The 19,053-nt window shown below is 31.4% G+C and overlaps 1 protein-coding gene across 1 annotated transcript; it reads left to right on the top strand.

Annotated features, from left to right (window-relative positions):
• The first annotated feature begins 111 nt into the window (after positions 1-111).
• Positions 112-1,356, top strand: LOC142518542 (putative membrane-associated kinase regulator 2). Its single transcript, XM_075621332.1, has one exon. The coding sequence runs from the start codon at positions 178-180 to the stop codon at positions 1,270-1,272; it is 1,095 nt and encodes a 364-aa protein (XP_075477447.1). The 5' UTR covers positions 112-177; the 3' UTR covers positions 1,273-1,356.
• Positions 1,357-19,053: the final 17,697 nt, after the last annotated feature.

Below are 19,053 nucleotides of genomic sequence, written 5' to 3' on the forward strand. Positions count from 1 at the left end.
ATTCACAAGATTATGTATAGGTTTGAGCTAGATTCAAGATCAATTTACTTAATTAATGACTTGTAAATATTAATAGTTGATTTTCAGTTTACGGATATTATGTAGCATTCTAATATATATATATAGCAGCGATCACTTTATCCCATTCCCCTCATTAAGACACTGTCGCTTCAAATAATGGAAGCTTTCAGTTTACTGGCGAATCACCTGCGTGGCGCAGCCACTACGTTCACGGAAGGCGGCGACACCGCAAATACCATCATCGCCGCCGCCGTCAGTCCATACTCCTCCGATGGAGAAGACGGGCCGTATTTTGATCTGGAATTCGCCCTCCCTGAAGATGATATTGACGAAGAAGAACCAACAGAGAAAGACCAAGAAGATGACAACAAATCTCGAAAACCAGAAAATGGAGGCCATGGATCGTCTTATGGAGAAGACTCGGATCATGAAAAGGAAACAACGCTAAACTCCACAGTCACCAGCGACGGATGTACTGAAGAAAATGTGACCACTTCAGACGTGCTCTTGTTTAATGGAGAATTAGTTCCCATCGAGTCTTCAAGTGTTTTACTGCATGATTCTGATCAAAACTGTAAATTCCCAGTTTCTGTGCTTAAAGCAGCGGCAAAATTTGGTGTGGTCCTCTTGAAGCTGAAGAAATCTAAGCCTGAACAAACAGAGAACATGTCAAAAAAGGAAGGAAATCATGGTGAAATGGGTCGCAAGTTTTTTGCTTTTAAGTTTAAGGTTGAGGAAGTAAAAATGCCCTTCTCATCTCTGTTTAGTAAAGAAAATGATTCTAAAGTAAAAAAGCAAGGAGGAGAGTCGAAACAAAATGGGGAGAATTTAGAGTCAGATGGAGTTCAAGAGGACAGAAAATCAAAGAAACATTACTTTAAAATGGTGAAGCCTTTGTATGTACGTATTTCAAAGGGTTACGTAGGGAAACTGAAGTTTTATGGGCAGCTAGACATACCAGGTGCAGAGACCTGCAGCGGGATTCTGCCTCCAGTTATCGCGGCGGAGAAAGGGAAGGATGGGAATGTGAAGGTTGTGGACGCAGCGGCGTCCGGCCATTCGAAGACCAGTCCAAAGCAATGGATTCAAATGGGGCTTCTGGCCGGCAAGAGCAGGCCGGCGTCGGCAGCCGTGGCGGCGGTTCCAATGACTAAAATGGCTTGCAACCGCCGCGATGACTCGCTGTTGCAGGTGCAGGATGGGATTCAAGGAGCCATTCTTCATTGCAAAAGATCGTTCAATGATACGTAATCTTCATTAACAAACAATGTTTTGAGTTTTTATTTTTTAACACTCAAGTATAATTCAATTTAATGAATTTGTAATACTTTTAATATTATTGTTGTTGTTGCATTCAAATCCCATTCCACGATTCAACAGCAACCGCAGTATTCGGTAGAACATAGCCAAGGGGGTGTACTCTAACTAGATTTTTAATGATTTTTTATGGAGTTAAAAAGTATAAAGATATCAAACTATATATTTTATAAAAATCTAGTGGTATTCAGTATAAATTTTTGTAAAATTTTAAAAAGTAATGTCGTACTCAAACTTGACTTTTAAATAATCTATAAAGTCAATAAGTATTCAAAATATCAATAGACTTTTAATGACTCCATGAAATTTTATTAAGTGCAAAAGTTATAATATAAGGTACAACAATAAAATATCAAAAAAGCTACGATTCAACCTAAAGATTTGGATGCACATTTAATTGATAAATATCACAAACTCTCACACTCAATACAGATACAAAAATTTTCATTTTCCTCATCTCTTTATTTTTCTTTTATTTGTACTTTTTAAAAATATTTTATATTATTGTTAACAATGGTTTAAAATCAAAATTATTAACATCGTTTATTTTATTTTTGGAGTCACAGTCACAAAATTATTAATATGACTATTTATTTTTTTGTAGTTTTCAATGATTATTTATATTATTCATTAGTTAATTAACTCTACAAATATGATTTGATGGGTAAATATTTTTTAGTGGATGATGGATATCCAAATCGACGTCAATTCTTGACTCTTTTTCAAGATGTACGTTATCATCTTCAAGAACTCACATATCAAGGTCGTCACCCTAAAGATGCTAAAGAGTTGTTCAATATTCGTCATGCTTCTTTGAAGAATGTTATTGAGTGAACATTCGGTATATTTAAATCACGATTCAAAATATTCAAGATGACTTGTCCATTTTCATAAACGACCAAAACAAATCTTGTAATAGCTTGTGATGGATTACACAATTTTTTCCGAAATAAATGTCAATTTTATGAATTTCAAATTGAACCAGATAATTAAGCTCAATTGTCTTCATCTACACAAGTTTATGAAGTTGAAAACTTTGATCAGTTATTTGATACTCATGAACAACAACGTGTTAATGCTAATGCATGGATGAATATCATAGCCAATGGAATGTGGAACAATGTTGATCAAATTGTCATTAACGATTGTATATATATATAATTTTTTTTATAAAAGACTACTCATTATTTCGATTGTTCCTTTAATAAAATTTTATTATGAATTTATAAAAATATTGTTCATTAACATGTTGAATTGACATAAAGAACTGAAATTTTGATTTTAATAAATTTGATAGTTCATTTGTCATGTTTCACAAATTAAATTGATTTAACTTTTAAGTAAGTAAAATTTATTTACATTCATAAATAAAAAAAATAATTTAAAACTGAAGAGGTTATTTATGTCCATTAATTATTTAAAAAAAATTAATAAAAAATAAATCTCAAAATTACAAAATTCACATAATTTTATGAAAAAGTTTACAAAAGTTCACAAAACTCTTGAAAAAAAGTCTTAAGAGTCTATAAAATTTGTTTTACAATTATATGAAATTCTATAAAAGTCAATAAAATTCATCAATTCCACAAAAGTATCATTTTAAAAAAGTTATTAAAAGTTTTAAAAAATATAGAATGAAATATAAGATTAATTAATTTTTGAAAATTCATATGTAAAATCAATTAAATAATAAGCCATCTTGCATTAGTCATGTTATTTCTTGAATAAATTATCAATAAATCCTTATCCTAATAATTAAATATTTATTTAGTCTCCCTCATATCGATTTTTTTCTGCAGTATCTGACAAATACAAAAAATATTTTCTGAATTCCCTGAGCCACGTGTGTTTTTCGGATGAAATTCAGTACAAGACATTGAAAATTTGTAACAAATATATGATATTTCATAACCAAATGTTTTAGATCTGACACTAATATATGATTTTTGAGTACTCAAACATTATATTAAAATTTGATATTAACGATACGTTTTTTCTGATGAAAACGTGATATGGAGCCTTCAAAAATAATATTAATATATGATATTTGATACTAAAATTTTTGAATACGACATTAATATATGATTTCTGAGTTCCAACACATGTATAACAAATTTTAATTAATGACATGTCTTTTTTCGAATGAAAATTAGAATCAGAACATTGAAAATTTTGTATTGATATAAGATATTTGAGTATTAAATGTTTCAGATCTAGCACTAATATATGATTTTTGAGTATCCAAACATGCATAACAAATTTTGTATTAATCACACATGTTTTTTTCGGATGAAAATTGGTACAAAACATTAAAATTGTGGTAGTGATATATGATATTTCTTTATAAACTTTTTCATATCAGGTACTAATATATGATATTTGAACACACAAGCAAGTGTAAAAATTATTGATATTAATATAGTTGTTTCAATTTTATACTTAAAATTTTTATCTTTGTACTAGATGTAAAAATATTTTTTTGCAGCATCATATATGTATTCCAAATTTTCAATTTTTTGTATCGAATTTATCCGAAAAACAATTGTGGGCCCATGGAGTGCATAAATTTTTTTGTTTGAATCAAAGACCGCAAAGAAATATTCGGTCTGATAAAACTGAACACACATTTAACTATATTGTTGGGATTTAAAAGAAAATATCCTTTTTTCCGTTGTAGATAAATGGTCATTGTTTTTTTTTTTTGACAAAAAAAATCCATGTTTTTTTGTTCTTTCCGAATTGTCACTTATCTCCGAAATCCTCCAAATGAAAGCTGAGAATAACATGTATTTCGGGTCCATGCATACTGTACACCAGATAAATGAATTATTTTGAGATAGAGTACTAGCACTACGAAAATAAATGCTTATGGTGACATTCATAAATGTCATCATATTCAATATTTAGTGACATTTAAGTTTTAGTGACACCTCCAACAAATGTCATCTATTCCAATGTCGTCTTAAACTTACTGACATTTTTTAATGTCATTATAAGATGTTAATGACAACTTCATACGTGTTACTAATTATTCATATAATGACAATTTTAAATGTCAGGAAAACTCATGTTTAAATACATTTATAGATGCCTTGTTATTATAGTAATAATGACAAATTTATATGTCAGTTAAAATCATTTATAATTACAACTAAAAGTGTCGTGTATGTTATTTATATTGACAATAACAAATGTGGGAATATTTGGGTTGGATAAATATAGGAGGAGAGAAAATTAGATAAAATAAATGTGAGAATAAAAAAACATATTAGATTAGTTATCCTGACATTTTTAATTGACGTTATTTTTTATATGAAGGGAGACAATTATTTTCCCTCCTCCAATATTTATCTAACTCAAATATTCTCACACTTATTTATAGTGAAATTTTTTAGTTTTTTAACGATTTTTTACGATGTGGGAAAAGTAATTGTTTCCCTCCATATAAAAGATGACATCAATTAAAAATGTCATGATAACTAATCTAATATGTTTTTTTATTTTACACATTATTAATTTTTTACAAGTGTCATTATTAAGTATTTGTAACAACATTTAATTAAAAGTGTCTACAAAAAGTGTCACAATAGCTATTTATTGTTGTAGTGTAGTTTTCTTGTAATACTCTTGTAAATCTATATCAGTGATATAAGTCGACCCAATCTATATTCGAAATAAAAAATAATGCATTTAATATAAATAATATTATTTTGATCAACTTAGAAATCCATCTCATTGGATACTCAAATTGGATGCATTCAATATTTGCATAACTTGGATTGATAATATTTATCAATCTCATTAATGTCAATCCAATCTTTGCAGTATTTTTCCAAGGACAAGGGACCCTGTGCCTGTTAACTCATCTTGTACATACATGCAGACCCCTCTGCCCCCCACCCCTCCCCGACACACATATCTATCTATATATATACACACACACACACACACACACATACATGCAGACCCCCCTGCCCCCCACCCCTCCCCGATACACATATCTATCTATATATATATACACACACACACATGCATGTATTTATGATATATATATATGTATATATGTGTGTGTATACATATAATATCAGCTTGTACAGACATTATAATTTATAAATGACAGGTCTCCGACTCTCCATACGTTTGGGATGGAGAAGACAGTAAGACGCATTTGAAAGAATTGAAAAATGATAAAATAATAGGGCTAAAAAAGGTTAATTATATTTTAAACAGTACTCGTCTCGTTGTTTTGACGCACCAAATAAATAGAATTAAAACGAGAAAAAATGGACAAATGTTTTTTTCATTAATTTCTTCAAAGTTTCAATTAATTTTTTCAAAGTTTCAATGAATTTTTTTATATTGTTTCGAAAATTTTCTCAAATAAATATTTAGGATTAAACTAAATTCAAAAGAATTTATCGACCTTTTTGTTCATGTAAGTTTAAGTAGTCATACACATTATATTAATTTCGAAATTCTATTCGTTTCATTACTTACATATGCTTTGATATTGCTCTAACTTAGTATATTAATAATTGTAGTTAACAAGTCATATAACAATGAAAACTATATAAATAAAAAAATACATACGATTTAATTTTTAAATTTAATATTTAAATTTCCTAAATCAAATTTTTAAACAAATTTAATTAGTAATTTAAATTAATTAACTAATTAAATAGATTCAATATAGAAAATTAATTAAAGATAAAAATTATTGTATGCAAATCTAGGAAAAATGAAAAATAGCTAATTAAATTTTTTTAATTTTATGAATTAATTAGGGTGTGCATGTATACAAGTTACACGATCGAGGAATGAAGACCGTAGACCATAAAAGGAAAATATTTTTATTAAATAATTATTTTCAATTTGTTAGTATATTATATATTTTAATATGTATTTTCGAAAATGAAGTATTTTGAGGTGTTTTTACGCGCCGAGTCGTATTTTATACCGGCAATCAATTTTTGATGAAAATATGGACTTTTCTGAAGCTCGACTAGTATTTTCGAAAAGTATCCTAAATAAAATATTTTAATTACTATCTAATAGACCTAATATACTATATTTATTGGGCCCAAACTTGTACTAAGTGTTTTAATTTAAAACATTAGCCCTAAAACACTCACCATTACACCTAAAACACATGCACACATCACACAAAAAGCTAGGACTCTCCATCAGCAGCCCTAGACGCACAAAAGCCACAATTTCAAGCTTATTGATCACATGGGTTTTGAAGAAAACGCAGCAAGTCCTGTTCCTCTCCATCGACGTTCTTCGCATCCCAAATTGTTTTTCGAGCGTAAAATGCGCAAATGCACGCCTTAATCTTCCTTCAATCATCGTTCATACCATATTATATGTTTTGATACATATTTGCATGAAAACATGATACACATCTTTTATTTTCGTTTTTATGACATAAACATGATAAAACTAGAGTTTTCATCTTTTAAAACTCTTGTTTATGATTCCCAAAAGGGATGCAATGGTATGGTTATTAGAAGGGATGTTTTTCACATGTTTAAGGGTCTTTAGGTGCATGTTTAAAGGCTGGAAAGGAGAGGGAAAGAGGATGAACGAAAATTTCGATTTCTAGAGTCCTAGGGTTTTGGGCTTGGGGTTGCTTAAAAGGGGGGCTCGGTCATGGTTAAGGGCTCTGTCCAGTGGTCCTAAGAGGGTTGCATGGTTGTCCTAGAGGGGGTTAAGGGAGCTGGTATAAAGGATGGCTGGAACCGTGCACTTAAGGGGCGCGTACCATGTGGAGCCTATGGGACTAAGGGTGAGGCTTGTAGGGGATATGTGGCGTGGTCCATTGGTTTTGCCAAGCCTTCGGTCTAGGTTCTAAGATGGTCAGCTAGGGTCTGATTGGGTCGGCCAGGGGCTAAGATCAAAGGAAGAAAGGGTTTGTTCAAGCTAGGGTTTCGACCTAGGGCAAGGAAAGTTCAACGGCTGGTCTAGGCTTGTGCAAGGGTTAAGTGGCTTGATTTGGTTCGTATATTGTATGGTTAGGTGTTAATAAGTTATGGTTCAAGTTTGGTTAAGTTTCCAGTCGATTCGGGTTAAAACCGAGACATACGATTAAACTATTAAAAGAAATTGGGAAAGTAGTCGAGGAACTTATGTTTACGTCTAAGAAATATTTATGGTTGTATTTTAAGGTGTTATGTTAGGTTTGGATGGATTTGGGACGTCGTTTTAAGGCCTAAGGATAAATTGAAAACGTTTGGGTTTCAGGGGCAAACGTTCATTTTACACTTAAAAATGTTATATGTCCTGATAGTGCCCTGAATGTTGTAATGAATATTAAAATGTTTATTTTAAATGTTTATGGAATTTTATGATGATATGTATGGCCAAGGTTCAGTTGACATGTGAGTGTGTCGCTGTTGTCCTCGCCGCCTGGTACCATGGTTATAAGTAGATGTATCCATCGACCTACAGCTGAAACGAAGTCACAATTAACGATCTGAAGTCAATTAAAAGGAAAACGTATACGTTAATGATGAATGGAAAAACAGTTTATGATGAATGGAAAAATGTTTAAAGCTTATGCATATTCACGAAAAGTTATTTTTAGCAATAGTATTTTTATTGATGCATGTGATTGTATATGTACTACAAGTTATCATGATTAAGGTTTGCTGAGTCATTAGACTCACTGGGTGTGATCGATGCAGGTGAGCTTGATTTTGATTGATGACTTGATGGTTGAACTAGCTAGACTGGTGATGTACATAACCCGAGGATCTTTGCTAGTTTTCCACATTGTGTTTATGATATAAGATTACTTTAAAGATTTTACGGCTTTTGATGCTTTTGAGAAGATTTAAGATGCTTTATTTTGAAAAATGCTGGTTTTAGGTTTTATTTGATGATTTACGGATTTATGTTTTGTCGCATAGAATATGATATATTTTCTTAATTGGTGAAAACATATAATCAGCAGTTCTGATTATCAGATAATGTTCTGGGAAAAAAGACAAAAAAAATATGGTTGTTTGATGACAGTACACTAGATATTTATAGCTCCATTATATTTTGATAAAAAACGAGTGACATGTGGTATTTGGTTCTATTTATGTAATGATCTTAGTAGGACTGAATTATATTCGTTCAAACCTGAACGTTTCAAATTTCTCTATGTAAGGTTATCTTAAGATTCAACAAAATTTCTAAACAATGATATGATCAATTGGGGGATAATAATTGAAATACAATAGCTCAGTTATTATAATATTGATCACCGATTAAATTAAAACAACTAATTAAACATTTGGTAAAACATTTTAAAAAATATTCAAGTTGAATGTAAAAATGGTTTTTGAAAAACACATAAAATAATTTAACAATGCATCTTAAAAATAATAACAAGTAAATAAATGCAATAAATAAATAGACACAAATTTGTTTATAAATGTTCAGATATTAACAACTCCTATGTCACCTCATCTTCCCCTAAGAAAAGATTCAGTAGAAGACTTTGATATATATAACTCCTTGTACAAACACATCTCGAGCCCGTCTGATTTTGAAGTCTACGGTCAGTTAAGCTTGTCAGTTAGACTGCTCATTTAGGTGGGCTCGTTAGCTAGATTGAACCAAACTGATGATGTATGCTAAAAAAGGTTGATTTCGGTCTGTACAGAACTAAATACTTTTTTGTCATTTATCAGCATCTTAAACTCCAAGTCAGACTTTGAGTTTCAGCTTCATAGTGAGTTAGCAACTTCATTCTTGAGTAAATATGTTATAAATACAATAAAGTTTTGTTGTCATCGAAATAAAGTTTTTTAAAGTTACTAAACCCAACACACACTTTACGATATGATACATATATTATCTGTGATTTTCAAGCTCTTAAGAAATTTACAAAAACGCACATAAAGTCATATTCGATCTATTTTAAAGATCATTTTTGCTGAAATTTTTATTCACAATTGTATCATGTTTATATTGAATTTTGTCTAAGATTTGTAACTGAATTTCTGTGCAGATTGATTTTATTTGTGAAAGTTGTTACTATGAGTTTCACTTAGATAGTGGTAAGCCCTATTGAAGTGGATAGTCGCAATAGTTGTAACTATCAAAGTTTTTTGGTGGAATATTTTTCGAAACAAAATAAAAGGAGACATAGAAGAGATTAACTATCAAAGTCATTTACTTTCAAATGCAATACTCCTTCATCGTTATTTACTGATCGTGGAATACTAATTTTATTCGGTTCACTAAGTTTTGCTGGACTTTTTTCGTACCGAGTTTTCTAGTGTCCACTAAACCTAGAAGATCGAGATTAGATTTGACTGCTAACAGCTATTGAGATCTTTAATCTCGATCTTCCTTGTTCAAAGTATAATAAAAATTATGTAAGGTGTTTATTCAGCTCCCTATAAACATTTCCACCAATCCTAATAAGTATTATCAGAGCGGGTTTTCTTGCCCTCTGAAACATCAAATTATATGGCATCATTTAATAAGAAATCTATGTTGTTCAAGGAAGAGTTTGAAGATTGAAAGATCATAATACAAGGCCATTTAGCTACACAAAATTATGATATGTCGTACTTCATTACTGATGAACCAATGGAAATCATGAAGATAAATGTTGTTGCTACTATCACTGGTGTGGAACCTCAAATGGCCAAAAGCCCCAGTGTGAATGGACTTTTGAAGACGAGAAGAAATATAATCTGGTTAATGTGACAAAAGATGTTTTATACAAGACTCTAGACCAAAAATACCCTTCATCAAGACATGTTCCACGACAAAAAATATTTTGGAAAATCTAACATAACTTTGTGAATACAATGATCAGATAAAAGAGAATAAAATCATTTTTTCAAAAGTTTGAAGGCATCAAAATGAAGCTTGGAGAATATTTAAATAACTTTGATGAGAAATTCAATAGTGTGGTGATTGAATTAGCTGCTTTTGGCAAGGAGTACAACAGCCGAGAAGTCGTTCTAAAAGTCATGAGTGCAGTGCCTATAGAATTAAATTTCAAAACAATTTCAATGAGAGAATCTAAATATATAAACAAGGTGGAATTACATGATTTATTTACAAACTTGACGACATATGAATTTGAATTTGAAGCAAGAGCGGAAGGATAATCTTCGTCCAGTCAGCCAACAAAAGCCTTATTTTCTCCTGATGGACCATCTAATGAAAACATTGCTAAACAAATAAATAATGATACAATGCCATTAAATGTGAAGAAGTTCAGAAGATTCATGAAGAAAAATAAAAAGTATCAGTATCAAAACCAGAACTACAAGAAAGATTCATCCAAGAATGATGTGGCATGTTTCAATTGTGGGAAGAAAGAACATTTTATTGTTAAATGTACCAAATCAAAGAAAGATGATTCAAAGAAGCATAAAGAGTTCAAGAAGAGAAACTAAAAATTCAAAAAGTTTAGGAAGAAGAGAATAAGATGCCATCATAAGAAATAAAAATCTAAATCGTTTTTCTTTTAAGATATATAATCAATTATCAATTTAGAAGGTATTTCTTATATTATTACCAAGACACTTTGATTTTCAATAATAACCTTAAATCAAAACTTGTAAATCTCAGTTTTTTGGTCAAACTAAGACTGATATTTTAAATAATTTATTATTCAATATCCGGAAGGTATGGACATAACAATAAATACTAGAGGTTTTTACTGTAAGTCGTGTCCATAAAATTAAATATAAAATCTTATTGATTTTATTCTATCATCCAAAATAATTCAAAATAAACCTGGGAGCCTTTGATACCACCTATGGGCCCCCAGAATAGTAATATCATCGTTATAGTAATATCATTGTTATTATTTTATACTTACATTAGTAGAAGCGTGTACAATCTATGACTTTACAAAATATAATGAAAATAGAAATTCAATAGTAACGTCGCAATCTTGCTAGGACAATTCTTTCATTTGCTCAATTTTCATCCTATTTTGAATTTTGTAATCCTATATCTGGAATTTATAATATAGAAAGAACATAAAGGTTAAGTCTTTGGGGACTTAGGGTGTGAATAAATTTGGGCTTTAAAGGATCGTTTGCTGGGCACCTTGAGGTGCTTCAAACAAAATATTCTCCAAGAGCTGCAATAGCTTGTGTTATAAGAATGTTAACATCGATAAATTAAATCGAGTTTGGTTTAAATACCAAGCGGAAGAAATTTGAAGTAATCCTTCGTGAAGAAAGCTGTTATATTTGAAAGCATTTTAACTTATGTAAACTGAATAACTGAAAAGCATAGGGTCAGTTCTCAGATGTATCAGTTCAGTTATGGTAAGAACTGAACTGATAGCACATCGAACTGATCAAATCAGTTTCAAAACAACAGTTAATCAGTTAAATACACAAGATATGTTTATGGATGTTCGGAGACTTCAAATGCTCCTACGTCACCCTTTCTACCACCTCGGATAGCATCCACTAGAAAACTTTGATCTATACAACACGTACAAACCCACTCAGTTTACGACTTACACTATTACCTAATCTGAACTCCTAGCTTAGACTGAAGGCAGAACCTTCCAGTCAACACTTCTTTAACGTCTGTGTGTCAAAAAGCTACATGCACAAGTTTAATGTCTTTGTGCAAGATTGTATTTGAGTGGTGGTGTGTGAGAATTGAACAAAGAATGCACCACGAAGGTGTTCTCACACACTGAGGGAATTAAGCCTTCTAAACTAAACTGATATGACTAGAGTATTCCTTCTGGGCTGATTGCTTCTTGAAAGCTGATAAGAAAATAAGCGTGCCCTTTTTCTTTGTATCTTCACACACTCTTATATGTTCGGGTATTTGCTGATAGTCTTGAGCTTGTATTTATAGAGGCATTGAGACCGACTCATCACATGTGATCGCTGCAGCTTGAATACGTTCCTTGATATATGTGTCTCGACTTTTCTGACATGCCTCCAGGAATCTCTCAGCTTTAATCTTTGCTGCAACGTCCATTATTGTACCTTTGATAGTACATATGCTTTTGTATCTTTGTGTGTAGCTGTAATCCATTTAGATAAGCTTGTCTTGATCTGCAACTGACTGATTCCTAACTGATGCTCCTAACTGGTCATCTGAACTGATTCTTCAGTTGAGCTGGTGAAATCAGTTGACTAGTCAGTTGAACTGATTTCACTCTTTCAGTTGAACTGGTCAGCTGAGTTCTTCATCAGTTGAACTCTTCATCAACTGACCGGAATTCTGAAGGTCTTCTGCCAAATCACCTATCAGCTGGACATTCAGTTGAACTAATCTTTAATAAATTAGTTGAGCTGATTTGGTTTGGTCGATCAGTTGGTGTTTTCAGATTGCATCTCGATAGCTTCAGTTTGGATCGTTTAACTGATCAGTTCGAAGCCTGATCAGTTCCAGCTTTCTGCGTACTAGGTAAGTCATTATAAACAAACTAACAAGTTTTGTTAACATCAAAATTAAGATTGCGTATAAAATGTTCCAATAGGCTTATATTTTATAACAAGTCAAACATTAATAGCTCATTGCAGTAATTCAATATGATACGATATGCATCAGTAGTAATGTATTGTTATAGAAATATCTTGCCAAATGAAATACAGTTGCTGTTCAGGACTCCGAAGCCATATTATTCAGTGAACTAGAAATCTGGTACATAGACATTTATCCAGGGCTTAAGTCATTCATTTATTCATTCCGTCAATTAGTAGTCGATCGGTAATCATTCAAAACCAATAACCGTTTAGAAAATCAAATATGCAGTACAATATCATCAATAGATTATGAAATGCACAACATGATGCAATAATATATGCATAAATCATTAGTTTATTAAGCTTTACTATAAATTTCATACCAATTGCCAAACTTTATTATTTCAATAAATCGGTAGAAATCCTTACAGGAGAAACTCAAGGTAGAGAAACTTCACCTTAAAACTTACGGTCAAACCTCGGTTGATAGTCCAGAAATTAAATGAATTCCTAAAAAATACAATAAGATTGATATTTCATATATTAGAGCCATAATTTGAGGTTTGATCATTTTAAAGTTATTTTTGTATATATTTTATTTTAGGTAATTTCGTTTCAAAACTTAGAAAATTAATTATAATTAGTGTACATTCCAAAAAAATGAAAATTGGCCAAATGAGGGAAAATTAGTGCAGAAATCGAAGGTGGTCACTGGTATGATGTTTCAACGCATGGCCAATCAGCTAACTGTCCGACCATCACGTTCAACCGAGATTTTTCCAGGATATGCATTTTGATGAGATCTACAATTTTTATTTTGACAAATTTTCAAAATTCCCGTGAACCAAGTATTCCGACAGCCCAAAAGTATTACTTCCGGCAAAATTTCAGGGCGGCGACTTGTGCTTTCATCTATGCAACAAAAGCTACAACTTTTGTGTTCACGACAACCTTTAAATTGGTGTGTAGCTATAAGAAATATGAACTTAGATTACCTAACCTGAAACGAGATTCCATCGTCATTTTTCGGGATATCTTGGTTTGATTTTTTTGTTCTTGGTCGATCTTTTTTCCTCACCTCCTATGCCATATTATACGACCTTTTTCCTCACCTCCTATGTTATATTGTTTTTGGATATGAAAACAATATTTGGTGATTTACTGGGATTTTAAGAAAGATTCTAGAATTTTTGTCTTCCTTCTCTCTTCTCTCTTTTCGGTTTGACTGGAGTTCCGTTGAATTATTCTCGTATATATAGCGTGGGCCGAGCCACCAGCCCAATGTTTATCTATTACTATTATTATTTTATTATTTTTTAATTATTATTATATGCATATATATATATATATATATATATATAGATAATACGTCATCTTTCTCCATTTTAATATTTATATCAAAATTAAATAAGACATATTTTATGTATTTCGATGTCTTTTGATGTATTTATAGATATACAGGAAAATAAAAATATTGTCCAAAAATTAATAGGATAGACAATTATAATAACATTTTATGACTTTTTAATGTATTTTGATGTAGTTTTAAATATTTTAGAAGAGAGAAAATATTGTCCAAGAAATAATAGAGTAACCAATTATTATAACATTTTATGACTTATTATTATTATTATTATTTTGTTTTATTATTATCATTAATTATTGAAAAAATTTAATGCAAATTGTGATTTTTATGCATAACTATTATAATAAAATAATATATATATTTATATTTTTTTATTTAAATTCATTAATTAAATTTTGACTAAACACCTCAAAATTTTTGCGGTGTTACGATGAATCTATCTATGTACCTAGTTATTTTACATATACATTGTACCTAGTTATTTCACATATACGTTGTATCTAGTTATTTGACACAAATATTGTGTTATGCTTTGGTTTATTTTTCAAAGAATATTTTTTTCCCATAAATATTTAGAAATATTAAATTAGATATTATATCATGTAATGTACTGTTCATTCTATGTTACATCTTATATGTTTTAATATAAGAAGATCAATTGATTATCCTGTTTATCCCACAAGATTTTATTTGAACTGAGATGACCAATTGTCTTCTTGTGTTAAAAGATATCATATCTGGTGTAACACAGACTCAACCGTAATATACTACACATCAAAAAAATTGTTTTCCTCTTCGAAATGGACAAAAAATGGAAAAAATAATAATAAGTATAACTTAAGAATGGAATCCTGATTCCTGCCCAAAAAATGGACTCAATCCAACTTCCCCTTTGATCTAACTAGGAATTTCATATTTACATTTAGAAATTATAATATCATAATATAACAAGCCAATTCACATTTTCTACATGCAATTTGACCCTTTTTCTGAAAAATAAATGCATTCAGCTGTAATCATTTCTGATTATCGGGAGCTCGAGCAGAACTTCGAATAACATCGATATTTATTAGGAGATCATGGCCGAAGTACAAATGAAGATGCAAATCCCTGAGGAAATGCATATAGTTTTCCAAATATTCTTCCATCCTGTATACAAAGTATTCATCTAAACTTTTAAATTCCTTTTGTCATTCCTCAATAAGCGCTAAATAGACATCTGAACCCGAAAATTCTTGTATCATCCTAAACTTACGAGTTTGTTTAGCCGAAGTTAGTCCCCGCCATTGTAAGTTTTGTATTCAAGTTGTTTCCGAATTCAAATGCAATTAGTTCTGGTAATTTATTGTTTAATTAATTAATTTTTTTTAATTTTCTCATTAGAATTGTAAAAACAGCATCGAGTGCCTAAATGTTGACTATTTCTGCCACATCGATGACATTTTTAATTTTTAAACATACCCAGTTAATGTGTTTATTATTGAGTAGGTCTATTATGAAACGGTCTCACGAATCTTTATTTGTGAGACGAGTCAATCCCTACCGATATTCACAATAAAAAGTAATACTCTTAGCATAAAAAATAATATTTTTCATGGATGACCCAAATAAGAGATCCGTCTCATAACATACAACCCGTTAGACCGTCTCACACAAGTTTTTGCCTGGACTTGGGAGATATTATTTTGTTATTGTTCACTACATATTTAGTCTTTTGATTTTGTGAGATTCTTGTTTGTACTGTCATTAAATAATTAAGAAAATAATCTGGCGAAAATACATAACTTTAAGATATAGTGAGTATTTTATTAATGTTGACAAATTATTTAGTCGTGTTTATTTAATTGCATTAAAAAACTAATAAAAATAATCTAATATGAAATATAAAATAATTTTTCTGTACAAAAAATCAAAATCAAACAATGGAAGTAGAATTTAGGGTCATGTTTTATTTATTTATGATAGATCGGTTTTAACATCTGCGAGTGTGCTTCAAATACAATATTCTCAATGAGCTGCAATAGCTCGTGTTCTAAGAATGTAAACACCGATGAATTAGATCGAGTTTGGTTTTAAACCAAGCGAAAAATACTAGAAATAATCCTTCAGTTAAGAAAGCTAATCAGTTTAAAGCTTTTTACCTGTGTAAACTGATTAACTGATATAAGGGGGATAAGTTCTTGCACAATTCAGTTCAATTATGGTGAGAACTGAACTAATAACAACTCGAACTGATCAAATCAGTTTGAAAACAATATTTAAACAGTTACATACACAAGATATGTTTATGGATGTTTGGAGAGTTCAACTGCTCATATGTCACCTATTCTACCACCTCGGGTAGGTTCCACTAGAAGACTTAGAATTTATACAATGCCTTGTACAAACCCACTCAACTTAGGACTTACATTACTGCCTAACTGAACTCCTAGCTTAGACTGAAGGCAACACCTTCCTGCTAATACTTGTTTAACGTCTATGTGTCAAAGACTATACATACACAAGTTTATTGTTTTTGTGCAAGACTCACTCAGCTATTCAATAATCTCTACTCTCTGTACATGTGAGTGATTGTGTGTGAGTTTGAGAACTGATCTATGAATACAATACGACAGTGTTCTCATACACTGAGGGAATTGTGCTTCTAATCTAAGCTGATAGCACTTTGAAGTGTTCCTTCAAATCTGGATTGATTGCTTCTTGTAAGCTGATTTGCATTATGCGTGCCCGTCTTCTTTTGATTTTCACACTTGTATATTTTTCCACACATACTTGTTTATTGATGATCTCGGTCTGGTATTTATAGAGGCAACGAGATTGTACACCGATACTCATCAAATATGTTCGTTGCAATTTGAATTCCGTTCCTCGAAATATGTTTGTACTTTCCAACAGCCATTTTGGAACGTTTTGACTTTAAGTTCTGCTGCAACATCCATTATTGTCCTTTGATTGGAAAAAAGCTTTCCTCAATACGAACAACTGGATTCCATTTGAATAAGTTTGTCGTGTTCTGCAAATTGATTGATTCCTAACTGATGTTCTGAACTGGTTGGTTGAACTGATCTTGAACAGGTTTGGTGAAATCAGTTGGCTCGTCAGCTGAAGTGGTTTCACTGCTTCAGTTGAACTGGTCAACTGGGCTCTTCATTAGTTGAGTTCTTCATCAGCTGGCCGGGCTTCTGAAAATCCTCTGCTGAACCACCTATCAGTTGGACAATCAGTTGAATTAGTCTTTGATATATCAGTTGAGCTGATTCAGTATGGGCAATCAGTTGACGCTTTCATTTTTGCGTCTCTATAGCTTCAGTTTTGGCTCGATAACTGATCAGTTCGAATCCTGATCAGTTTCAACTTTCTGCGCACTTAGGTAAATTCATTAGAAATAAAATAACAAGTTTTGTTAACATCAAAATCAAGATTGCAAACATGAAATGTTCCAACAATTTATTTATTTATTTTAAAAAAATTAAAAATAACAAAGTTGGAAAAATACCAACCAGGCGAGTCAGCTCGCTGGGTCTACGGGTTTCGGAGTCATAAACTGTAACCTACCACACCCGTCGGGTCAATGGGTTTCGGAGCACTGGCTTGTGGTTGGGATGTTACACGTTCACGGTTATGGGTCAAACCCGTTGACCACATGTAAGGTCCGGTTTGGTTTCATGTCAGACTCGGACCATGGCCAAGTCTAATCAAAACATGAAAACATTTTGAAAGATAAATCATATTTTTTTGGGTATATAATGCAAGTAAAGAAATGAGAGAAAGATTCTTTTTATTTAATTACTTCACATATAAATATTGAACAATATATGAATTTAAACAGAAAAAAAATAATAAAGAAAAAAGTGAATACAATCAATGATTTGATTCCAAAAAATTTATTCATGATATAATAGGGTTTACAATCTCTTTGATTTATCCACACTCACCCTCAAGTTGGCGCAAAAATATCTGTCATACCCAACTTGCTAACTTGGATATCAAATGGCTGTCTCAATAGACCTTTGGTGATAATATGCCACTTTTTGCAAAATTGGTGCAAAAGTAATATAGATTCCTTCATCAATCTTCTCTTTTTGTGATGTTATTTTCTATTTCTATATGCTAAGATCGGATTGTGAGCCATGCTAATAGTTGATTTGTTATCACAATATAGTTTGGTTGGTAGGCTAAATGTCTTCTTAAGATATTCTTTTTAGCCAAAGAATTTCACATATTCCCTGAGTCATTGCTTTAAATTCGGCCTCTGCACCACTTCTTTCAACACCACTTTGTTTTTGACTTTTTCAAGTGACAAGATTACCCCAAAAGAATGTGCAATAGCCAGATGTCTATTTTCTCTCCAACGGATCGTACCCAGTCAGAATCTGTATATGTCTAAATTCCTCTTTCTCCACTTCTCTTGAGTAAGCGTCTCTTTCCCTGTGAACTCTTAAGGTATTGAAGAATAAGATACACAGCTTCAAGATGCTCTTCATACGGAGAGTAAATAAATTGATTGACCATGCTTATAGCAAAGGAAATATTTGGAGGTCATGTATATGATAGATCAATTTCTCAACTAACCTCTGATATCTCCCTCTGTCGACTGGAGTACAATCTTTGAATTTCCCAGGCTTGATATCTGTGTCAATTGGGGTATTATAGGGTAGACAGCCACAGGGGCGGATCCAAAATTATATGTTTGGGGGGGCCGGCCCATCCCACACAGACAAAAATAGGAAAATAATTATTATATGTTTGCATATAAATTTCAATAATAAGAGTACAATAATTAAAAAAATAAATAGAATATTTCAAAGTAGTATTAGTATATTACAAAAAGATGGAAGCCAAAAGTTCCTTGAAAGATATACTCAATTAAATATCAAGTACAATTTT

This window comes from Primulina tabacum, chromosome 11 (assembly GCF_025594145.1).
Source record: "Primulina tabacum isolate GXHZ01 chromosome 11, ASM2559414v2, whole genome shotgun sequence".
NCBI lineage: Eukaryota > Viridiplantae > Streptophyta > Magnoliopsida > Lamiales > Gesneriaceae > Primulina > Primulina tabacum.